Below are 25,579 nucleotides of genomic sequence, written 5' to 3' on the forward strand. Positions count from 1 at the left end.
TTTTATTTATCATTAGTCAAAAATATTCTGTTATTTCCTTTGAAGTGACAGTTCAAGAAAATAACTTCTGAATAACCAAGTCTGAATAACCAGTTTGTCTGTAAGCCCTTCTCTCAAAGTAAAAATGGTCCCATGAAAAAGCAGTGACTTTAACTCGTTGCACAAGCACTTGTCCCCGAGATGACAGCATTCTTCGCTATGAAGCAGAAGTGCTTCATGCATATTACCCATTTTATCACACAGAGTATTAGAAAGGCATGGAGTGCAGGGTTGAGATATAGTAAATTAGCCATTTTTACTATTTCTTCAAGGACATTCGTAAGCAAAACTGGCCCTTTTTCGCTTCCTTCGAGTCTGATGGTAAACAATGCAATAACTACTGGTACAACCTGGGCAACTGCCTTGCTGTGCACTGAGGACCTGCTGCTTTATCCACCACTGCCCACTTCAATGCAATGTCACCACAGTGGAAAGGACAAATAATGCCACAGTATTATCATGAAGATCTCTTCAACCTTGTGTCTCTCCTGAAAGGGGGTTAGGGAGCCCAGAGTCTGCAGACCTCGTTTTGAGAACTGCTACTCAACCAGAATGCAAAGGTCCTTCAGGCAGGGATTTTGGTCTGTTTTGTTCACTGCTGTATCTAGCCCCTGTGCCTCGAACAATGCTTGGCATATAACAGATGCTTAATAAATACATATTAAATGAATATCTGGATAAATGAATGTGATAACATCTGTAATTACTTTCAACTGCTTAGAAATAAAGCAATAAAATTCAGAATATTTGCAGTTTTTTGGTATAATTTAAAATTTTATGGAATGTTAAATATTTAACCAGGAAATAAATTATTTCTTTTGGCAAAGGCGTTTAACTGCAGGATGGTAAGAGCAGCAGGGAACTTTCGAAACCATACCAACAGTGTCTGCACTAGAAAGCAACAGCTTTTAGCGAAGGAAACAAGTCCTGCCCACTCCCCCCAAAGTGGGACACTGCCTGTGACCTAGAAACGGGCGCAAAACCAGGAAAGGAGGGAAGATACTGAAAGTTCCCACTTGCACGTACTTGCCCCCCACTCTCTCTTCCGGCCCCTAGTCTCTGTGTCTATTTCACAGAATTGGGAAGAATCATGCACAAAAATGAACAGGGAGTAAGAGTATAAGGTGGGACAAAAAGGAATTCATAACAAGTAATTTAAACGTTTTCAGTTTTGAGATCTAAATTAAGAAAATTTTATCTCAGAAACAGAGCAAAGGACCTCAGTGTATGGTTCACATACTGTGAGTGCTACAGATGTGGATGTTAATAAAACCAATGGTAGTACAAAAACTGCTGCATGATAGTCGGTCTGGCTCATAAAATATCCGGTTAGTAGGGAGTTACCATAGAGTTCACTATTTTTTAATGACTAAGAATTAAATAAATATACCACTCTTAAGCTGAAGAATTCAAGAACTATTTAATGATTCCGGAGGCATTTGAGAATCTCAGTAAACTCTAGGGAGCTGTCATTAGAGAAGACTTATCAGTTAAGAAGGTCTGGTAATGGTGTTTAGTGACCACATAAATCACCAGCTCTTCAGTTTCTAGTCCCACTCTGACATTCAGTAATTAGCTGGCAACAAACACATTCCTTAACTCTTTTGTAGTTCACTTTTCCCCTTCTTCCCAGAAATTCAGGAATGCTTAGAATATGAAAGTATGTGAGCCCCAGCCGGTTTGGCTCAGTGGATAGAGCGTCAGCCTGCGGACTCAAGGATCCCAGGTTCGATTCCGGTTAAGGGCGTGTACCTTGGTTACGGGCACATACCCAGGCAGCTGATAGATGTTTCTCTCTCATCGATGTTTCTAACTCTCTATCCCTCTCCCTTCCTCTCTGTAAAATATCAATAAAATACATATATATATAAAAAAAAGAAAGTATATGAAATATTTTGGGTCCCTTGAAGATACTGAGTCAAGAATAGGGAGTTAAATGTGGGGATTGCCCAGAATATAAAATATCCCAGTAAAATTTTAATCTCTAATTCTGAAATAATAATCTATAAATTTCTTCTATCCTATAGAAAACCTCAAAGAAAACCCCAACCCTTGTATCTGCTTGGCCTATAAATCCTGCGATAAAGGCTGAAACTGACACAAGCCACCCTAGCAGATTCTGCATGGTTTACCAAGTATGTGCTTCAGCATCTGCATCACTTGGCCTTCACACTAACTTTGTTAGATAGGCAGGGCAGAAAGAGCCGTTTTTATTCTCCAGATGAAGAAACTAAGGTTTAGAAAAATTCAGTGCTTTAACTAAGAGTCAGCACTGGGATTCGGGGAGGTCTCACGAGCTCAATTGTCTTTCCACTGTTGCACTTACTTTTCTGAGTGAAGGGAGAGAGGTGGTCCCCCCATCAGCATTTCTAAAGCCCTAATAGTGGGCAAAAGTTATCCAGCTTCTTCGAACCCTGAACAAACAATCCTGCTCAACTCACCTGTAGCTTCACAGCAATGACCACTGAGTTAAGATCTTTGTCCATTTCTTTTAGCATGACCAGCTTCTTCAGGGTCAAGCTGAATAGCCTAGACAAATTTAGAGAAAGAAGATCCAGTCAGACGTAAGGAACTCATGAGAAAAGCTATTGACTTTCGGTTGGAGAAACACTGCTTTATCTGAAGTAAAAATGTCAGAATGCCATTCTCAGTCCAAACTGTGTCTTCCTTTAGTAAATGAGCACCCACCCCTTTCATTTAACTGTTGTACTTGAGAAATGTCAAACAGGTGCATTATCCCATCAACCTCCGGGGTGCCCATTCACATCAAGCCAAAACCAACATGTCTGGTATTGAAAGAACAGAAAACAAGCTCAATGGAACAGACCAGAGCACCCAGAAACAGTCCCACAATTATACAGAAACTTGATATAAGAAAGGACAGTAACAAAATAACTGGGAAAAGAATAAACTCTGAAATAAGAAAATTTGGACCCTATCTCACACTAGATATAAAAAATAATCTCTAGGTGGATATTAAATACTTAATTGTAAAAGGCAAGATTTTAGGAGAAATATGGGAAATATCTTTCTGACTCTGAGGTAAGAATGGATTTCTTAAATAAGGCACTGAAAATACTGAGAAATTCCATTATATGAAAACTAGTGGCCCGGTGCACATTGAAAGGAAATTAATTAGAAGAAATGTTTTAATATCGCTATTTGCCCTTTATAATAGAAGTGTCAACCAAATTCACGATCGACAGTGACAGATCGAAACACACACGTGTGATTGGTGCCCGTGACAGCTTTATTTGTATTGCGCGTGCACAAGTCAACTTAGCTTTTTATATATAAAATAAAATTGCTTAATTAGACCTGCTTTCTGATGTAGCTAAACTTTTTCCAGCCCAGTGAAGCACCCAAACTTCTCTTTCAGGTAATTGTCAGCAACACAGCAGTAAATATCAACACGAAGCACATTATTATTGTAGATCACACAGGAAGAACAAAGGGTAAAATATTTCACTGCAGCAGTGTTTGACTATATTCTGTGCAGTGAGAAAACCTGAAGTCATTTTCAAAGTCCCTCATTTCTTACTTCTTTTCAGTTGGGTCAAGTTTCTAAACTTTCTAAATCTCTGTTTTCTGGCTAGTGAAAAGAAAATAGGATTCCACTGAGTCTCCTATCTACCTACTCCAGGACTTCTGTGAGGATCAAATGAGATGAGGCACGGGAAAATGCTTCACAAACATTTGGTTAAAGTGTGAAATGTTTGCGCCTGGCTATAAAACAAGTCGTGTTCCTGAGCTGAAGAAACTGCAAGGAGGCCAGTCATGGCTAGGGAGAGGAAGCTGGGCATTGCTACGTGATGTCATTACCCGGCGCCCACAGTGACTGTTTCTGGGCTGGACTGTGGGCTGCATTTTGTGCCTTGGGGTCTTGGGCTCCAGGGTGGTGGCGGGGCCTGTGTCCCACTTGGGGGAAGCTGAGTGTTGTTTTGTGGGCGCCAGGTCCGCGGTGCCATTTCTCTGTGTGCATCACAGTAGCTCCTATGTTGAGCGTCTGCTCCCTGGTGGTCAGTGTGCATCATAGCAACCGGTTGGACGCTTAGCATATTAGCCTTTTATATAGTACTAGTATATAGATTGGGAATTTCTGTTCATCAGGAGACACCACAGGATTAAAATACAAATCATGAACTTGGAAAAGATATTTGAAACTCATAATACTAATAAAGGATCTAATATATAAAGAACTCCTATAATTCAATAAGAAAAAGACTGGCAAATCAATAGAAAAGTGGGTAAAAAGATATGAACAGATGTTTCATGTTTCCAGAAACGTCTAGCCACTAATGGCTAATAAATATACAAAAATATGCTCAACCTCATTAGGAATCAGGGAAATGCAAATTGAAATCAAAATATCATTTTACACCCACAAAATTGGCAAAACTAAGTGTGGTTGAAGATGCGGCGTAATGGGAACTCATATGCTGCAGGTGCGAGTATCAGTTGGACCTTAGGCACTGAGGAAACTGTCAGGCATCATCTTGTGAGGCCGACCATGTGTGAAATCCAGGATTCAGCAATTTCGCTTTTGGAGAAACGCTTGCCCTGTGAACCAGGAGACATATACAAAAGTCTACAGTCTGTCCTTAGCCTTCATGAACTATATGACTGTGGGTAAGCTACTTCATCCTCCCATCCACTATTTCCTCATCTGTAAAATGAGGGTTGTTGTGAGGATTCATGTGTATAAAAGCACTGAGAATAGTGCCTGTCCGCAGTAAGCTCTCAGTAAACTAGACATTACTTGTGTTATGCTTGTCAGAACCCAAATGTGCACTGTTGGAAGAGTGGGCGATAAACTGTGGTATATTCATACACTCAAGCGCTATCATCCAGCAGTGAAAATGACTTCAACAGGCATTAATCTCAAAGCACAATACTTAGTGAGAACAATGTTGCGGAAGACTACATAGAGTATGGTAATGTATCAAATTCAAAACCAAGCAAAAATAAACTACAAATTGTCCTGGGAAGTACATATAGGGAAACCTGTAAAGAGCATGAGGATGAAACCGAAGATGAGGTTGGGATGCGTGAAGGAAACAAAGAAGGCGAGTGGGTCTGCGGCCCAGTGAATGGGGAGAGCAGTAAGATGTGAGGTTAGAAAGGCAAATGAAGGCTGGTTTGGATGGGAAACCAATGAAGAATTATAAACAAGTGAATGATATAAAATGATTTGTGCAAGCTCGCTCTACTGCTGTGTGAATAATGGACCGCGGAAAGGAGAGGGTGGAAACAGGAGGACCTGTCGGAGGCTGTTGCAGGGGTCAGGTGAGAAGAAAGGAGGTTTGATCTGGGGCAGTAGCAGTGGCGATGAAGAGAAAGGTGGAATTCAGGAACATTCTGGTAGAACTTGCTGATAAACTGAATGCAGGGTATGGGGAAAAGAAAGCTCAAAGAGGTTTCTGGGTTTTTGGCTTGAGCAACTGAGTGGATGGATGGTGGTATTTATTGTTTACTGAAAAGAGGGAAACGGGGAAGTTTTTTGGTGATTAAGACAGAAAGTCAAGTCATTATTAAATTTGAGACAGCTTAAATATCCAACTGGAAAAATTAAAGTAGGCAGCTAGCTATGAGTCCTGAGATTCAGGGAAAGATTAGGCCAGAGACACAGATGTAGGAGTCACAGCATAAAGATGTTTAAAGCAATGGAGATGGCTGAGGTCTTCCAGAGGAAAGTTCCAATTTTAAAAAAGGCCAAGACCGGAACGCTGGGCATGCCAACGCTTACAAGTCTGGCAGCAGGGAAAGGTCCAGCAAGGGAGACTGAGAGGCTTCCAGTGAAGCAGGGAAAGAATGTGCCCCCAAGAACCTAGAGAAGAAAATGCTAAGAAGACCAGTCAAATGCTTCTGAGAAGTAGCCAAGGTCAGAAAACTGATCATTGATTTGGCAAAACGGAGAATACTGGTGACCACAATACGAGATGTTTCCGTGGAGCAGTAATACACAAAAGCTTTGAAGTAGCCCTTCTCCTCAGAAATGTAAGCAGTTGCACATGAAGGTGAGGACAGAGAACAAGGTTTCAAGCGGGCCAAAAAAGAGCAATGTGGTACAGAGAGGGAACTTTGTGGCCATGCGGACCCGCATGAGTCTAACAACTCACGTTTCCTAGCATTAGGCTGCTTTTTAAATGTCAAAGACCACTGTGGTTCTCAGCATTCCCCGGGGAAGAGAGAAATTTTTATCTGAAAACGTAAGGAAGAGAGGTGACTGGGGACCTGGATGGGATAAGTCAACAAAATATGTATATATTTTAATTTAAGTGCCTCTGGTGTCACCCTAGAATTTATACAAGGAAAATGAGACATAGTACCCAGAGAGTTTCAATTATGCCCTACCACAGTGGTCGGCAAACTCATTAGTCAACAGAGCCAAATATCAACAGTACAACGATTGAAATTTCTTTGGAGAGCCAAATTTTTTAAACTTAAACGTCTTCTAACGCCACTTCTTCAAAATAGACTCGCCCAGGCCGTGGTATTTTGTGGAAGAGCCACACTCAAGGGGCCAAAGAGCTGCATGAGGCTCGAGAGCTGCAGTTTGCCGACCACTGCCCTACCATATCCTTATCTCCGGGGTATTGTACTGTTTTTCTTAGTCCTTACCCGAGGATATGTTTTTATTGATTTTAGAGGAGGAGGAGAGAAACTTCGATTAGCTGCCTCCCCTATGTGCCCCGACAGGGAATTGAACCCAAAATCTTTCTAGTGTAGGGGATCAACTGACCAACCCAGCTAGGGCTCCTTGTACTATTTTTGAAATCACATAGATGAGGAGTTGATCCATTATCTTCTCCATAATGAGACTAGACTGATAAACTGAATAACACAAGGAAGAAATCTTTACTCTGCAAAGTCCAAAAAACACACAATCACAGCAAGAGGCTCGAACCGAAGATCTCATGGCCAATTATGGAGGCATCACAAGCCAAAAACTAGAGGTTCAGGAAGAAAACACCGAACTGCTGTCTGGCTCCCTTCTCTTTCTTATTGGCCTTCTCTTTCCTTTATTCCCACCTCACGACATCTAGCCTCTGGCAGATTTTACAATGTTTAAACAAACAAGAAAATTGGGTAATTTGGATTCAAGATGTCTTTCTTTAGACAACATTTTAAAAAGTGGGACATGTTGGGGGCTGAAACAGCTTGCCATTTTACCTTTAAATTATACATGTTTAAGTATGGTTTAACCACTGGTTTCTTTTTTTTTTTCAGAGATAATTCCATCTTCCTCTCCCACCCCTCCAGGCAGGACCCACACTTGCTTCCAGAAAAAAACACACAGCTGCTATCAGGGTCAGGTAACAGTACAGGATAGTCCTTAGGCATTTTTGATAAGGAACTTCAGAGAGAGGAACAAACATCTTATTGTTTGAAACCACAAAAAATACAAAAAATATGCTCCATATCACAGCTAGCTAGCCATTCAAAGACCTTCCACCTTGAGATCCTTAATTATATCTGCAAAGACCCTATTTCCAAATAAGGTCTCCTCTTGAAAAGGAGACCAGAATAAGAATGAACATTTTTCAAGTTTATTTACTGGTACTGCGACGTAAGAAGTAAAAAATTTAGAACTATGATCTGAAAAGTAATTTAGCTTTAGGTTAGAAATGTTAGAGACAATAGACTAAAAAATAAAATAAGATGAGCCTTATCTCAAAGTAATTATAAATGTTACATGGGCTTGAAATACTGGGGTAAGAAGAACATCAGGTCAGACTTTACCAATAACTATTTTCAAAGGAAGAACCGCAATCATTTTTTGTATTAATATGAAAGAAACCTAACTTGTATCATTTTTTAGTATGGTTTTTAAGTTATTCTCTAGTGGCAAATTTAATGGATATGCTTATACATTTGTCTAATATAGACACACACTCTCTGTATTTCTGTGTCTCCCTCTTCAACTTTTCTAAGGGCTCCAAATAAAAAGGGTCATTTTATTTTGCTTTTTGGGAAGATCCTACAATAATAAAGAGCTAATATGCTAATTAGACCGGATGGCGGAACAACCTTCACGAACGACCTCCAGAACGACCAGTGGGCAGGGCCGAGAGGCAGCCGGGGCTGCGAGGGCCGAGCCCCTTGCATAAATTTCATGCATCGGGCCTCTAGTATCTATATAAAATAGTATATTTGCCCTCCCCCCAATTGATTGCCTATAAAATGTTAAGATGCACAAGTCTTAGAAAATATATTTTTGTGAGTCTGCATAACAACTTTCCCTCTAACAACTTCGAATATGCCTTATTTTCATCTTTGACTGTATTAATTTCTGAGGGCTGCCATAACAAATTACCACCAACCTGGTGACTCACAACAACAGGAGTTTATTTTCTCACGGTTCTATTGATTGGAGGTCCACAATGAAGGTGTCAGCAGGGCTGCAAGCTACCTGAAGCCTCTAGAGGAGAATCCTTCCTTGCCTCTGACACTCGGTGGCTGGCAGTCCCTGGCATTCCTTGGCTTATAGGCATATCAATCACTCCAATCTGTCTCTGTCTTCCCATAACCTTTCCTCTTGTGTCTCCCCTTTTGTGTGTCTCAAAACTCCCTCTCCTTTCTCTTATAAGGACATCAGTCATTGGATTTAGGGTCTACCCTAAATTCAGGATGATCTCATCTTGAGATCCTTAATTATATCTGCAAAGACCCTATATCCAAATAAGGTCTCATTCACAGGTATGAGGATTAGAACTTAGACACATCTTTTCAGGGGCCACTATTCAACCCACTATATGGATTAATGTTCATCTGATGGGGCTCCTAGAATAAAGTGTGTTTGCCTCTCATGACACTCACCATATTCTTCCTAGAATCCAACTTGACTTGGGGAAAGCTATCATTTATAGGAAGTCAAAAGTGAATCCCTGATGCTCTGAATGCTCACTTCCTAACTTACTTATTTTTACGTCCAAATAAGGATTTTTTTTTCTGTGGGAAGAAAACAAAGCCAATTGGACCTATTCTTTCTTATCTGGCTGAGATTTCAAGTGGGAACTCATTCATTGTCCAATGGAATTAAAGGATCATTTTATTACTATTACCCACACTGTACCATTCCTATTTCTACTTGAGTTTAAAACCTGCCACCTTTTGGAAGGGAGAGGAAGAGAGGGATAGAAACATCAATGATGAGAGAGACTCATTGATCAGCTGCCACCTGCACCGCCCCCACTGAGGATCGAGCCTGCAATCAGAGCATGTGCCCTGACCAGGAATTGAACCATGACCTCCTGGTTCATAGGTTGATACTCAACCACTGAACCACACCAGCTGGACTTGGGCAGTTTTTACTCAGATGCTGGCCTCATCATTTCTGCAGTATTTTCTTGCTTCCATCTTATATTTCCAGCTGTTCTTCTATCCCTGACCTCTGTTCTTTGTCACCTCTTCCCCATAGGGCTGCAGTTTTCCATTGTCATTTCATTCCACTAAAGCCACCATAGAGTCTGGAGGAAACTCTTGGACAAAAAAAGTCATAATATTTCAAGTTTCGCTCCTTCCAATTACAAATTTTTAGGAGTCAACTCTCCTCCTTCCAATTACAAATTTTTAGGAGTTAACTCTCCTCCTTCCAATTACAATTTTTTAGGAGTCAACTCTCCTCTAGCATCTATCTGTTTTTGAATGCTTTTAGTAGTTTATTTTTCCAGATTTTCTTTATTTCTTTCTTTTTTTTTTTTAGATTTTCTCATTTTTATCTGTGGGAGGATTTGAGCAACCATTTCAATCTACCTTCTTTACTGGAAACTTCCTCTAATTCAACTGAGAATAATTTACAATTAAATGTACTTTTAAGGTTTTAAAAAATATTATCTTATTTTTAAAGCATAGTGCAATATACAAAAGATTTATAAGTGAAAGTTTTAAAGTAACGGATATTAACATTACAATGGTAAAGTCTTGATTGTCCTTAGAAATTTATTAAGTCAAGCAGTCCGTGTGCCACATGTGATAAACTCAAAGGCAGAAAAGGCTTTGAACTGTTTTTTCTATTTTAATGAAAAGGAAACAACATAAAACAAAATAGCCCAGGTCCCAAATTAAAGAAGCTAGAAACTGGAATTCTGATCCTAGAAAAATTAATCTTTTTCTTGCCTAGGAGTCACCACTACTCAATCTGTTCTATATTTAGAAACTGGAGGACATGGGAAATAGAACTATTATTTGTTTTGGGTTTTGTTTAACCATTGTGGCTACAATGGTTATTTTCAGGGGAGGAGAAAGAAAGAATGTGGATTGGGTAACTGTACCATAGATTACAGTATTAAATTCCAACCTTTGTATGAAATAATTACTATTTATAATACTCTAATAAAGCGTATTTACATATGTGCAATGCATAATAGAACAGAGAAATAGAATGGGGAGAAGTGAATAAATATGAATAAGTAAGTTTTGCCCCCAAATCCTATATAATAAAAGCCTAATATGCAAATTGTCCCCTCAACCAGGAGTTCGACCAGGAGTTCAACCGCTCACTATGACATGCTCTGACCATCAGAGGGCGATGCAAAACATGGTGGGTTTCGGCGACGTGGCGCTGGCAGTGGGTGGCAGTGGAGGCATTGCCGGCCCTGATGGGCCCTGACGAGAGTGGGACCACGGTGGGATAGTGGAGCAGGTGAGTGGGTGGCGCCAGGCCAAGGTGGATGCAAGCGGGGCATGATTGCCCTGCAGATGGTGACCAGTGGCGGCGGGGGGGGGGGGGGCGGGGGCAGGGCAGTCACCCGGCTCCTAGGCACTGAGGGAGCCAGGTGAGGGCCCGATAACTCAGGCTGAGGGGGGCACGTGGGGCCCCGGGGGCCCAGGTGCTGCCCAGGGCCCAGAGGTCAGCTGGGACCTGCCCTTCCACGCTAGATGCTCGCGCTTCGATTGCCCACCAGGCCTAGGGACCGCACCTGTGCACAAATTTCGTGGACCAGGCCTCTAGTATTTTTATAAGGTACTAAATAGACCTTTTGATAAGGTTAAAAAAAACACCACACAATAGAAGAGGAACACAGGAGGTGGAATGGAGGTAAAAGTGCTACTTATAGACTGAGGACCTGATTTAGTAAACTTCACAATTCTAAATCACAGTTAGTGTTATGCTATGAGTACCTTTTTTTTAAATCCTCACCTGAGGATGTGTGTTTTTTATTGATTTTGAGAGAAACATCGATGTGAGAGAGAAACATCGATCGGTTGCCTCCTGTACTCTCCCTGACCAGGGATTGAACCTCCAACCTAGCTATGTGCCCTGACCAGGAATTGAATCCCCAACCTTCTGGTGTACAGGACAATGCTACAACTGAGCTACCCAGTCAGGGCTCCTATGAAATGCGCTATGAGTAACTTTTTAAAAAGTTTCTGTGTGTGTGTGTGTGTGTGTGTGTGTGTGTGTGTGTGTGTTTACAAAGTATTACTGGTACACTATAGAAAAAATATCTAATTTATTTTGAAAATATAAAGTGAAAGAAACATCCCTATACTAGTAAACCTCTGGAGAGAATTGCTAAAAAGTCTGGGGGGGAAATGTGTGTATGTGGGTCCACCAACCTTTGAACATATACTTATGTGCTTCTTTTTAACCAAATGGATCATATTTTACAGTTTACATTGATTAAGTGGACATCTTTCCATGTTAGTAATGCTCCTTGACTAAATCTGAAGAATCTGTCTCCTTCATGGTATGCAGCCATGATGTCTCTACTCAGTTGCCTTTTTATTTTTTTAATTCTTGTTTTAATTTTTAAAACTGATTTCGAAGGGCTGCCCCTGCATCTACATAGTTTAGTGACCAACCAATAACTGGTTAAAGATTCAACTCACACATCGTGAGGCAGCTAGACTTCCAACCTCTGCCCATGGAGCTGTGTAGGGGTTATGGAATACAAAGTTCAGGTCTGACCCAACTTTTACTTTCTGCCGGGCCCTCCTGCATCTCTGTACATTTATTCAATTCCCCAGCCAACTAGGGATATGTGGATAACTTGGGACCGCTCCAGTCTTACCTGCATAGGCTTCTAGTCGGTCAGGAATGTGTAGAGAGCTTTTCAAGCCTTTCTATGTCTGTGTCATTTCCAGGATCTGTTAAGTTTTAGCTCATCCTCCAGTGTGTTGCTTAACCTAACTGGGACAGCTATTTAGGCTACCAGAACTGCCTTGTTCAGTTGCCACTGAGATCATTACTTTTACTGACAATGCCAACGGGCATGGGCTTTTCACCTTCTGCTCCAAATCAAGTGGGCTGCCTCTAGCAGCCAAGTTGCTAATTTTCATAGTCTGCCCCACCCTGAGAGAACTACTACACTAATGGGGCGGTGGCAGGGTGGCGGGGGGAGGGGCGGAGGTGGTGAGTAATCCCAGGCCAGAACATAAAAAATTCCCACTGTTCTTCCTTGAAGTTCAGCAATTTCTTATGGATAAATGCTTCTTGACTTGTTGTTTGCATTTGTTCTATATCCAGAGGGCTGAAATTGTTGTTTGTGACAACTCTGGCCAGCTTATTATTGTTTTTGGAGAAGTGATTTGCTGACTCCCTCACTCCATCCACCAAAATCCTACCTCTGTCCTCAGTTACTTTTAAATCTTTCATCTTCAAGTGTGCCACTCAGTCACATGACATAAAATACATTATAAGTCCTGTGAGATCATAAAGAAAAGCGACCATTCCTCATATCCAATTGTCTTCCTACACTATTACATCACATACTTCTAGGCCTTGAGAAAGCAAACCATAACTTGCTAAAAGATGGTTTTAAAGAACTCTATCTGGTCTAAAAGTAGACCAAATGACAGTTCTTTCAAGTCTTATCTAGGTATCAGGAGCAGGTTTCACCATGATTCATTTAGGAAAGCAAGCTGCTTGGCTATTTTTGTTTTCCTTTCCTATAAGTCATGCGTTCTCTCTATTGGTTCGTATCTGAAGTCAACCATAAGCCACTGAAAGCTGGTTACCTGATTTCTATATTTATCTGCACAAAATCAAACACAAGATTTCCCTTGCTCTAATATATCTGTTCTCTTCCTCACACGGTACAGTTTCTCTTTGTAATAGAAATGGCTCCTATTGCTGTAACTTACCCTATTAAAACTGCAAAATATCACATGGCTGCTCTGGTCATTCAGCAAACTGGTATTAGATTGTTAGCCTTCCCATTCTTTGATAAGAACTCAACTCAAGCACAATCTAAGTATAGTCAGCTATCAGTAAGAGGCAAACAGAAATCAAAGTTCAAGAATTTCTGACTCCTAGTTCTATGACTATAAACCTCCCAAAATTAAAAGCATTTTTGAATATTGCTGCTATGTTGACACTGTAAGTTATTTTTATTGCACACGTATATTTAACAATAGTTTTACATAGAATCCTAACAGCACTTCATATTTTACAGAAGGATTTAAAACATGGACTTTCTATTAATATTCATACCATAGCACATCTAAACCTAACGCCTAAATAAATGCATTATAATTTTAGTTTAAAGTTTTAATGGCAATAATGGGAGGAAAAGAGTAAATTCGTTTTACATAACTGAATAAAAATAAACTCAAAAACTAGCCAATAAAGTGTAACGTGGCCTCCGGCTCCTGGAAGAAGGTGCTGCCCAATTCAGAGGGCGATTTGGCTATATCCAGTTACTCTCCGAACTGAAACTTCTGTGATGGCAGGGCCATGGAACCATGGTCAGTCAGTCTCCTTTCTCCTGGACAGGGTGCTGCCAATCTCCTTTACTCAATAGCCAGGTCTTAAAAGACCTAAAATTGCGAAATTGAAGTGTGTTCTTCTTTCCAGCTTCTCGGTAGACTTCTTTTACTGAACTAATCAGTTCTTTCAAGGTTGCATCCATCCAGGGGTAGATCTGCAGCTCGCTGGATGGCAAGTTCCCCTGGGAGAACTCATCCATGCAGTGGTGGCGCCCATTGTTGGTGAAGACACAGCAGCAGCAGGCACATCTCCCAGTAGATTGGCTTCACCAGTTCCTTCCTAATTTCCTCCTGGGTGACATGTGATTCCACTTCCATCTTCCTCCTGTGGCCCAGGAAATGCTCGCTCTGACCTCTGACCCCCGCAGCAAGCATGAGAACGAATTTGATAATGTAAGTTTGTGACAAAGCATTTCTCTTACACAACTTATTCTAAATAAATTGCACACAGCTTTTCAACCTTCTTAAAATGTTTTTCACCCTACAAAAGTCTTCAACAGCAAATGGCTTCCCAAGCTGAGTTTTACACATGAAATCAGGGCAAACCTCATGGCAAATTAAATGTTTTTCATTTCTTCCCTTGGGTTGGCAGTACCACCTGGTAGGCACACACGAAGGAGAAGAGCAAAATTGCACTAGCGAGGACTCTGAGGCCACCAGATCCAGTCTAGCTGAGTGCACACAGTGAAGGGTCAGCTGTAAGATGACCCCTTCAGGGCGCTGCTCTTTGTGCCCAGCACCTGCTCCAGGGCGCTCTTCCTGCACCAGCCAGCCTCACGAGTGTTCTACTAAGGAACGTGCCACCTGAGGAAGGTGGGCATGCCACAGATAATGCCTCTTCTAGACAGCAAGGAGTTTTAAATAATCCACACAAAGTCTCTGGAAGCCAGCAGTCCATTACAAGTAGTGTTAACTGATAAGGCAGGATTGGTTACAGGAAGGTAATTCAATTGCAAGACTCTTGACAACACCATAATCTAATACTGCTTGGGAGGGAAATCACTTTTTGTTTGACATTTTCATTAACAGAACTATCTGAATGCAGTGTAAAAAGCTGCATCAGAAAAAAATAGCCTCTTTACTAGATAGATGGACCTGATCTACCTGTAAATAATAGAATTTCTAGTCAAGCCACACAGCCAGGGTCAATGTAGAATAAACTTCAGTTTGTGATTCATTTTGTTTTCTCAGTGATGGCATGTCAGATACAAATACCGCTCATGGCTTTGGGATTTTCCAGTGAAGGTGCTAACATGTAAGGGGGCAGAATATGAAAACCCCAGACACCACTGACATCAACACACATCTCAGGGTTGTTCAACTGGGGTAAGCAATGTTAGATGGCAGTTTGCTTGAACCTTCTCCCTCTTTTTTTCAGGAGTTCCATTTAAAAAAAATACATTTTTATTGATTTCAGGTAGGAAGGGAGAGGGAAAGAGATAGAGACATCAATAATGAGAATCATTGATTGGCTGCCTCCTACACACCCCACACTAGGGATAGAGCCCACAAGGAATCAAACCATGACCTCCTGGTTCATAGGTCGACGCTCAACCACTGAGCCATGCCAGTCGGGCTCAGGAGTTCCATTTAATTTGGTTTAAACTAACAGTTCTGAATTATAGGAAGATCAGGTTTATATCTGACAGAAATTATTTCCTTCAATGAGAAAACACTTTCCAAGTCCACTAAGAACCTACAGATATAAAAATAATAACATTGCATTAAATACATTGAAAGTTTAAGATAAATAAATTTTAAGACTAAAATGGAACCATACTGCTGTATAACAGATAAGACGTATATTATACATGAAATACATGAATATGATCAATTTATTCTTTGCAGCATTGTCTGTAATAGCAAGACATTGGAAACAAGCTTCTTTTCTTGTTTACTTAAAGTAAATTTCATGAAGAACTTCTCCAAACGATTAGGAGTATATGGGAAGGCAACTGTTTGATGCTTCTTTCTCACATCAATGTTTCTCTCGCTCTCAAATCAATAAGCATGTCCTTGGGTAAGGATTTTTTAAAATACAGATAGAAAGGTCCTACCTCTCAGAAGTTCTATTTAATAGGTTTATCAGTGGTGATTCTATCAATTAAATAAAAGACACATGAGCCCTAGCTGGTTTGGCTAGGGATAGAGCGTCTGCCTGCAGACTGAAGGGTCCCAGGTTCAATTTTGGCCAAGGGCATATGCCTGGGTTGCAGGCTCGATCTCCAGTAGGGGGTGTGCAGGAGGCAGCTGATCAATGATTGTCTCTCATCATTGATATTTCTATCTCCCTCTCCCTTCCTCTCTGAAATCAATAAAATAAAATAAAAAAGACACATGATATCAAGGCTGGGATTGGGAGGCACTTGAGGGAAGCACTCACTCTCAGATTTGTGCAAAGTTGACACTTGTGCAAATCTGAGAATAAGTGCCTCTTAAATACTGCATCCAGGGTCTCTTGCTTAACTCACCCTACCCTTGGTCCTGCATAATATATGTGGTCTATAGACCAGCAGCACCAGCATGATCTCGGGCCTTATTAGGAATAGACTCTCAACCCAACCCCAGACCTACTGAATTAGAACCTGCATTTTAACAATATTCTCAGGTTATCCCTATGCATATTGAAGTTTGAGAAAGAAGGAACAAAAGGGATAAAGTCTTGCAACTGATACTATAATTCTAAGCTCTTTCTACCATATTCCATCTCTGACATAGAAAAAGTGAGTAGAGGCTCTCCACTGGTGTCCAAAGGACAGCTCTATACTGGCCAACATTTTTTAAAACCTATTTTTATTTATTTCAGAGAGGAAGGGAGAGGGAGAGAAAGATAGAAATATCAATGATGAGAGAGATTCATTGATTGGCTGTCTCCTGCACACCCCCTACTGGGGATCAAGCCTGCAACCTGGGCATGTGCCCTGACTGGAATCGAACCCAGGACCCTTCAGTCCAGAGGCTGACACTCTATCCACTGAGCCAAACCAGGTAGAGCACCTGCCAACATTTCTGTCACTTTCAATCAGGGGCCTGGATAGTGACATAAAAGAGATGCTTATAACCTGCAGGTGGCACACAGCAAGAGGCTGCTAATGCAAGAAGTAAGAGTCAAACCACTTTGACGGCTGAACGTTTAACTATAAGCACGTGAACAGTTTTACATTTAGGCTAAACATTTCAATAAAAGAGGTATAAGATATGTGAGTGTTTGCTTGGCATAAAAATATATGAAAAATCCTGGGAACAAATCCAAAACTATGTCATGAACTTAATATAATGGCATTTCAAATCAACGGGAGAAAATGAACAATTTAATAAGTGGTGTTGGAGTAATTGGATGCTAGCTGGAAAGAAAATAAATCTGAACTCTTACCTCACATCTTATACCAAAATAAATTCCAGAAGGATCAAAGATTTAAACATAAAAATAAATCCATTAAAGTACTGAAGTAAATATGAAGAAAATATTTTTTAAATAACCTCAAAGTGGGTACAGCCTTCCTAAGGATACAAAAAATCCTAATTTTTTTAATATCTAAGAATATAAAATTCAGAGGCTATTTTTAAAAACTGATAAATTTCACATTAAGAAAAAACTGCATGGTAAAACACCACTGTACAAAAAGCCTGAAGACAAATGACAAAAGGGAGGGAAATTTTACAACTTATATAAAAGACATAGGGCTATTTTCTTTATTGTACAAAACTCCCCAAAATTATTAAGGAAAATAGGCCATGAAGCTAAGAGAAAGCTTGCCTGGAGAGACTAAGGAGGCTAAGAGCTGTCCAAGCTGAAGGGCATTCTTGCGTTGGAGTGAAAAAAAAATTGAAGCCATTTGTTGCTATAAATGGTTGAATCAGGATTGATGGTGGAAACTCCCATGAGTTAAATGTCAACTGAACATACAGAAGGACTTCCTAAGAATTAGGAGTCCATAAATGGATTCAGGCCAAGGCTAAACAGCCAACTTCTAAAGTTTTGGGAAAAGAGGATCACATTAGCTGGGAAATAAGCTACATAATCACCGAGGTTCTGTCAAACTCTAAAATAATGCAATTCTATCCTAAAAAGTGCATCAGCTCTGGAAAAGTTAAGAGCATGAAATCAAAGAATGAATGATAGGCTCTCACAACACCAAAAAGAATGAAAACACCCTGCCCCTCCCAGAGAAATCTCTATGGAGATGCCCTGGAAGAGATTTTCTCATGGCCAACACAAGCCCTCCAACCACAAGGAGATAGCCCCCACCCAGGGAAGAAATGGCTCCAGAGGCCGGGCCCCTCAGGAGAGAGAGGCACTCCAGAGCCCCTAGAAGAAAAGACAACTCAGAGCTGTCCGGTCTCTTCCCAAAGTGCTGCTGGTCAGATACCCCCCAGAGCAGAGATGCAGGGAGGGCCAGGAACGTTCCTTCCCGGACAGGCTTCAGGGATCGCCCCCTTCCCTAGAAGAGAAATAGCCCAAAACTGACATAACTTAAGTACTCCCAGGAACCCTGGGGGGAAAACAGGTTCCCCAGAAACCCCTAAAAGGAGAGATTGGGGCTGGGAGCCCCCGGAGGTGAGGGATGCTCTAGAGACCTGAAATATGATCCCACACACCTTCCCCTACCAAGCTACATGCTCTGATGTAGGAAGACAGACTGGGTTAAGCTGGGTTTGAGGGGGTCTCCTCTGGCCAAATGTCGTTTATTTGCACATAAAATTGTATGCAACACAAGGCACTGGGGAGGGGCTTCACAAAGCTAGGACCAATAGGAGTGGTCCTCAGTGCTATCACCCTTGCCCACTTTTCATTGCAACTCTGAGTTACCAGGTGGTGACATACTCAGTGCTAGATCCCAACCATGGAGCTAGGGTGCTGCCTTCACCTGTGAAAGGTCTTCTCCTCTGTGCTTCTCAGCCCTCCCAGCCCTTCCTCCGGCTCCTCCATTGTGCAAAATGCTTCTCTGCCCCTCCCACTAAGTGCTCAGGGGTCCCCAAGACCAGAGCAGGATGCCTAGCCCACCAGGGGTTTCTGGGGGGGAATCCACTGACCCCAGGAATGCCCTCCTGTTTGGACCACCCACTCCACGAAGCAAAAGGGCCTCATACAATCTTCTTGCCAGAATCCTGACCTCCAGACCACTGCCCCACCAGCCACCACCTCATGTTACCAATTCCACCACTACTGTATCTGCCCCATTTGTTCAGGGGGAAGGGGCTGTCTCTTTAACAAGCCCCAGTCACTACCTGTGCCTCCTCCAGGAAAAGGAGCCTTTAGCCAACCCCTAGATCTGGCTGCTGCCACTCCAGACCACTCTACCCAATACCCTCCATAGAAGGGCTGTGTACGCTGGGATGACATGAGAATGAGTTTCTATACAGGCCATCAGGGGGCACCATCAGTCAAGGACTACTTGACTGTTGCCAGGGTATAGGGAGAAGTAACTAATTGGACTGCCCTACTTATAGGCTATTTCCAAGTTGGGAATACAATACCTAACTATAAACAATTAGAAAGGCTTTCTCAGCCAGGTTAACGGGGGGAAAAGAGCATTAAAAACAAATAAACAAAACCAGTTATCTGCCATCTATTTCTATATTTGCTTATCCAAATCAGACAGGGCAATGATAGTGTCTTTTGGTATCCAGAAGTAAGGCAGGCCAGGAAAAGCTGAAGAAACTCCTTCATGGAGTCCTTGCTGCTCTAAACTCAGCAGAAAGTCAGGATGGTTATCTCCAGGAGTGCGGAGGGCTCTCAGCCCAGGCTGTGGTGTAGGGCAGTGGTTGGCAAACTCATTAGTCAGCAGAGCCAAATATCAACAGTACAACGATTGAAATTTCTTTTGAGAGCCAAATTTTTTAAACTTAAACTTCTTCTAATGCCACTTCTTCAAAATAGTTGCCCAGGCCGTGGTATTTTGTGGAAGAGCCACACTCAAGGGGCCAAAGAGTCGCATGCGGCTTGCGAGCCGCAGTTTGCCAACCACGGGTGTAGGGGAATTAAGTAAGGATTTCAGACCTGGGACAATTTATATACACTTCAGGAATAAGTATATTTTATGGATATGTTGCAGGTGGTATTGTGCACATCTATCAGGGGATATATATACATAATGTCATAGATCCTCTCTTTGTCTCACATTTTGAAATATACAGTCTTTTCTTTAATTAAGAAAAATATTTATTGCCGAAACCGGTTTGGCTCAGTGGATGGAGCGTGGGTCTGCGAACTGAAGGGTCCCAGGTTCGATTCCGGTCAAGGACATGTACATTGGTTGCGGGCACATTCCCGGTAGGGGGTGTGCAGGAGGCAGCTGGTTGATGTTTCTCTCTCATCGATGTTTCTAGCTCTCTATCCCTCTCCCTTCCTCTCTGTAAAAAATCAATAAAATATATTTTTTTTAAAAAGAAAAATATTTATTATAGTGTACCAGACTCATTTAACCTAGAAAAGTGTAAAAGTATAGGACATCGATCCCCATTTACCAGACTGAGTCTAGACTATGGTATCCCTACCAAAAAAAAAAAAAAAAAAAGCATTTCTTGAGTGACTGTCTGAAATACTTAGATGGTTCTATCCATCACACCTGCATATCATTTATTTTAAGTTATACACTGAACATACACTGCAGTCCTCATCTTTCTGTGCTGTCAGATCTCAAGTATATTTTTAGCTCATGAGAGAAGAAAGGCAGTCTCACACCTCTACTCAGTTCCTACCACAGCAGCTCTGCACAGCCAGCACTCGAGTGAGGAGGACCTTGCCGGTCTTTGCTGAGAAAGGTCCTCCTCTCGCCTGATGCAGTCCAGCCTCTTTCAATAGTTCTTCACAGCCTTCCTCCAGAGTCAGTATATCCACAGTTTACCAACCAGAAAGAGGAGGTACACAAAAGAAATGAACAGTGACTCAGTGGAAGGTTACAATGAGAACTCAAAACTCACTGGTCGTTCAGAAAAACCTGCAGAGTTAAGTGTGGTTCTACTTTGATGCTCCTCCTTCCCTGCAGGGAGACCTGTGAGTACAAGCGGTATGAGTGTCTGGGAGAAAGGGCTGTGGACATTGCCTAGACAGAGGGCCTGGTAAAGTGACCTTCCTGCTCTCTTTGGCAGGTCAAGTCCCTGCTTGACAAGAGCTAAGTTATCACAAAGGAAAATAAGAATCAGTTCAATTAAAGAGATAACCCAGGAAGTTTGGGATGGGGAAGAAGAGAGAAGCAGTTTAGTTCTAACCTCAGGAGGAAGCCCAGGAGAGGCATGTTATTACCGAGCTATGCAGAGGAAGTTAGAGTCATTAGCAGAACACTGGGCCTCTCTTCCCACTTTGATAAAACCCTCTGCCACCTGCAGCACAGTGCTGCTCTAATAGCTACAGGGCCTCCACTGCCAGCCACCTCCCACTCATCTCTGTGCTTGGCTGGTTCTTTACTGCCTCCAGAAATAAAAGTTAGATATGATACTTATTATGCCAATAATCACCACCTGGTAACGTAAGTTTCAGAAGCTCAGGCCTCTTCTTACAAACAGCACAATCTTCAATACAAAAGGAGAGAACTCACCCTCATCCCTGCCCCCACCCCTGGACAAGCACAGATTAAATTAAGAATTCTTAAAATTCCCAATGGTGTCAAAAGCATTTAAAGCTGCCAGGTCAAAGATTCATTTTTGCAGCAGACAACCACAAAGGATTTCAGTATTACATACAGTGGAAATGATTGCAAGAAATTTTAAATATGGACAGACAGTAATTTAAATTCTTTTCCTAATGGCTAATACTATATTTTCAGTTCAATATCTGATTCTAAGTCAAGTTCCAATTAAGGAAAGCAAGACCCAGTTTTTTGGTTCCACTGGGATTTACTTGTTCAGGGATTACCTGGTCTGCCAGTTGTGAATCTGTTTCCAGTCAGTACTCTGCTGGAAACCCTGTCATAACTAACAAATGTGTTTCAGAACAAGGAAACACCCCGATTACTAGGAGTCAAGGGGAAAGTAAAGCCCCAAACAAGCCACTCTCACTCCTGGCCTGGTGGTTTCCCCAGCAGGCCACTGCCACAGTCTCGAACCAGCTGTGGGAAGATGGCAAATCAATCTACCTAGGTTTTGATTTTCTTCCCTCTAGCTCAAATGTCCATGATAAAGAGAGAGGCATGAGGAAAAAACAGTCCCTCTTCTTCAGTTGGATATTCTGGTGTCTCTCTGTGATATCTGAAATTAAACAAACTACCTGAGTCCATGGGGACAAGCTAATGTACTTAGAATGGAAGGGCAGGAAGAGAAAATGAACTCGGGTCCTGAGCTGCTGAATTAACCAGCATTGGAATCACCCTACCCCAGATTTCTTGTTATTGGAAATACTGTGTGTGTGGTTAAGTCATTGAGTTGGCTTTCCTGATTCTTGAAGGTGGAAACATTCTAACTGGTACCACTGACCTAAAAAGTTTGGCATATCATGAGATTCATGCAGCAATGAAAGGCAGAGTTGGAGCTCTATGATTTAAACAAATAAACAAAACAAAACACCCTGTTCTTGTTATTAAAACATGAGAAAGGCTTCAGGACAGGTAAAGGGTAAGTTACAAGAAGTGCAGCCAGTGGATCCACACGTTTAGCAATTCAATAAATAAACTTGGACCCAGGACTAGCCTGGGCAAACTAATGGTGCTTCATTTCAGAAATATTAATTAGAAGATGACTATAAAGACAGCCTTTTTGTTTGTTTGTTTGTTAACCTTCACCAGAGGGTATTTTTTCCATTGATTTTTAGAGAGAACGGGAGGGAGCGAGAGGGGAGAGAGAACACACACACACACACACACACACACACACACACGGACTGGTTGCCTCCTGCATGTACTCCAACTGGAGCCAGTGATCAAACCTGCAACCCAGGTATGTGCCCTTGACCAGGAATCGAACCTTCGACCCTGCGATGCGAGGGTTGATGCTCTAACTACTGTACCACACAGGCCAGGGCGAAAAGACCGTCTTTATGTTCACAACAATGCTATGAGGTAGTTACACTATTCTCTTTTACAAGCAAGAGAACCAAAGCACAGAGGAGCTAAGTAACCTGCCTGAAGCCGCCCCATCCAGGCACTTTCCTCCACCTGGAACTCTCATTTTCACTAAAAACTGCTACACAAAATTCCGATTTCAACTTAAATACATATTGCTTCCTTAGAAAAAGGCTTCCTTGATGTGTCCAAATAAGGTCCACAGCTCCTATTATACCACTGCACTCTGTGCTCTACTGCAGCAGCATTCGGTACACTTGTGACTATTTAAACATTTGTCTTTCCCAGCGGATGTACAGGCTCTGAGAAGATTCTGTCTTACCCACCACTATACAGCATTTCCAAAACTGAGTACCAATGCCTTGCCCTTAAGAGGCTCCCCAGTCTGATAGACAGCAAGTTCCCTACAATGCAATGTGGGAGGCAGAGAGGGATGCAGAAGACTCTGGAAGCACAGGGCAGAGGATGAGGGAAGGTTTTGTGGAGATGTCCCTTGAACTGAACTCAAGTCAGAAAAAAAAGTAGTGAGAAGAAAGGTGTTCTAGGCAGACAGAGCACAGGTACATGTATAGAGAAGAAAGAGGTCATGAAACTTTAGGGGAACTACCACTAGCTCACTAAGGCTGGAGTTTGACCTTAGGAAGCAAAAAACAAAACATGAAAAACAGGAAGATTCAGTTCACGTTCAAAGATAGGGGTATGTTGTACATACCTTTAAAATCTCTTATGTAAAAGGCCCGAGGCTGACATGCCTTTAGGACCAAACGAGCAGCAGCTCTCGGGGCAGGCGGGGTGGGGCGTGAGCTACTAGTGGGAGAGCTATGAGTGGCGGAGGGTGGGGCAGCGAGCTAGGAGTGGCGATGGGTGGGGTGGTCAGCTGAGGCAAACAGAAGCAAGCTACTCACACAGGATTTCGTGTGCGCTGGGCCTCTAGTCTATAATAATTAAAGCGTAATATGCTAATTAGACTGGACAGCAGAACGACCTTCTGGATGAAGCGGGGTTTCGAGGGCCGAGTCCCTTGCATGCATTTCGTGCATCAGGCCTCTAGTAACCTAATAACAATGGATAAGATGAAAGCACTTCCTGTACATCAGACACCAGGCTAAGCACTTTACCTGTATAATTTCATTTCATCTTCACAACTATCCTGAGTATTATTATTCCCATGAAGAAGTAAGATCACACATGGCTAGTACCGGTAAGTACATGGCAAAGCCAGGCTCTGAACCGCAGGTACATTATCTGATTCCAAAGCCTGTACTCCTAACCACAGAGTCTAATACTTGTCTAGCTTACTATGCATTGATATAATCGTATATAGTTGTATGTAATTCAAACAGTAATTATCTTCATTCTACTGGGAAAACTGGCTATTTAAAGGAAGCCCATATCTTCTTCATTAAGCAAATTGTAAACAAAAATATTTTATACACTGAATTTGCTTGAAATAAAGTATAAAATTAGTATTGAATATACTAGAACTATGTTACCTCTAAGCCATCAAAATTATGCTAAGCAAACAGAACTCATTGGTTTAAGTCTTCTCATCAAAACTAACCTTCCTAAGGAGAAGTAAAATGTTTCCTTAAACAACTCAATTATTAAAAACTAGAGGCCCAGTGCACGAAATTCGTGCAGGGGGGGAGGGTAGGAGGTATCCCTCAGGCCAGCCTGCACCCTCTCTAATCTGGGACCCCTCAGGATCGGGCCTAAACGGGCAGTCAGACATCCCTCTCACAATCCAGGACTGCTGGCTCCCAACTGCTCGCCTGCCTGCCTTCCTGATTGCCCCTAACCGCTTCTGCCTGCCAGCCTGATCACCCCTTAACCACTCCCCTGCCAGCCTGATTGATGCCTAACTGCTCCCCTGCCAGCGTGTTTGCCCCTAACTACCCTCCCCTTTAGGCCTGGTCACCCCCAACTGCTCTCCCCTGCAGGCCTGGGTCCCACCCAACTGCCCTTCCCTGCAGGCCCTGTCACCCCCAACTTCCCTCCTTTGCTGGCCTGGTCATCCCTAACTGCCCTCCCCTCCAGGCTTGATTGCCCCCAACTGCCCTCCCCTGCTGGAGTGATGGTCAATCTGCATATTACTCTTTTATTAGATAGAATAGAGGCCTGGTGCATGGGTGGGGGCCAGCTGGTTTGCCCTGAAGGGTATCCTGGATCAGGGTGGGGGTTCCCTTGGGGTGTGGGGCGGCCTGGGTGAAGGGCCTGTGGTGGTTTGCAGGCCGGCCACGCCCCCTGGTGATCCAAGCAGAGGCCCTGGTATCTGGAATTTATTTACCTTCTACAATTGAAACTTTGTATCCTGGAGTGGAGCCAAGCCTCCTGCTTGCTCCGTGGCCAGCAGCCATTTCTTTTGGGGTTTGTGTTCTTCTATAATTGAAATTTTGTAGCCTGGAGCGGAGGCCTAGGCCAGCCAGGGGTGCAGAAGCTTTGCTTCCTCCATTGCCGGGGGAAACCCAAGCCTCCCGCTCTTTCCAGCTCAGTGGCTGCCGCCATTTCTGTTTGGATTTGTTTACCTTCTATAATTGAAACTTTGTAGCCTTGAGTGGAGGCTTAGGCCTGCAACGGCAAGCGGAAAGCTTGGCTTCCTTTGTTATCAGGGAAACCCAAGCCTTCCTCCTGCTCTCTGTGGCTGTAGCCATCTTGGTTGGGTTTATCTGCATATTTGCTCCTGAATGGCTTGTGGGTGTGGCTTGTGGGTGTAGTGGAGTTAGGGTCAATTTGCATATTACTCTTTTATTATGTAGGATGGGTGAAAAGGAAAGGAAGTAGTTAATTCAGAGGATAGATGATATCATTTACTTTACACATGGTAAAAGGAT

General features: G+C 42.3%; 1 protein-coding gene and 1 pseudogene across 2 annotated transcripts in view; both read right to left on the reverse strand.

The window, feature by feature from the left end:
• Positions 1-25,579, reverse strand: part of PACS1 (phosphofurin acidic cluster sorting protein 1) — a 99,341-nt gene that overhangs the window by 37,027 nt on the left and 36,735 nt on the right. For both annotated transcript variants that reach the window (XM_008146928.3, XM_054724653.1), the window contains exon 2: positions 2,481-2,568. In XM_008146928.3, the coding sequence (XP_008145150.1) occupies positions 2,481-2,568 (88 nt within the window). The remainder of the gene's footprint in view (positions 1-2,480; positions 2,569-25,579) is intronic.
• On the reverse strand, positions 13,603-15,166 carry LOC103290993 (histone deacetylase complex subunit SAP18-like; annotated as a pseudogene).

This window comes from Eptesicus fuscus, chromosome 13 (assembly GCF_027574615.1).
Source record: "Eptesicus fuscus isolate TK198812 chromosome 13, DD_ASM_mEF_20220401, whole genome shotgun sequence".
NCBI lineage: Eukaryota > Metazoa > Chordata > Mammalia > Chiroptera > Vespertilionidae > Eptesicus > Eptesicus fuscus.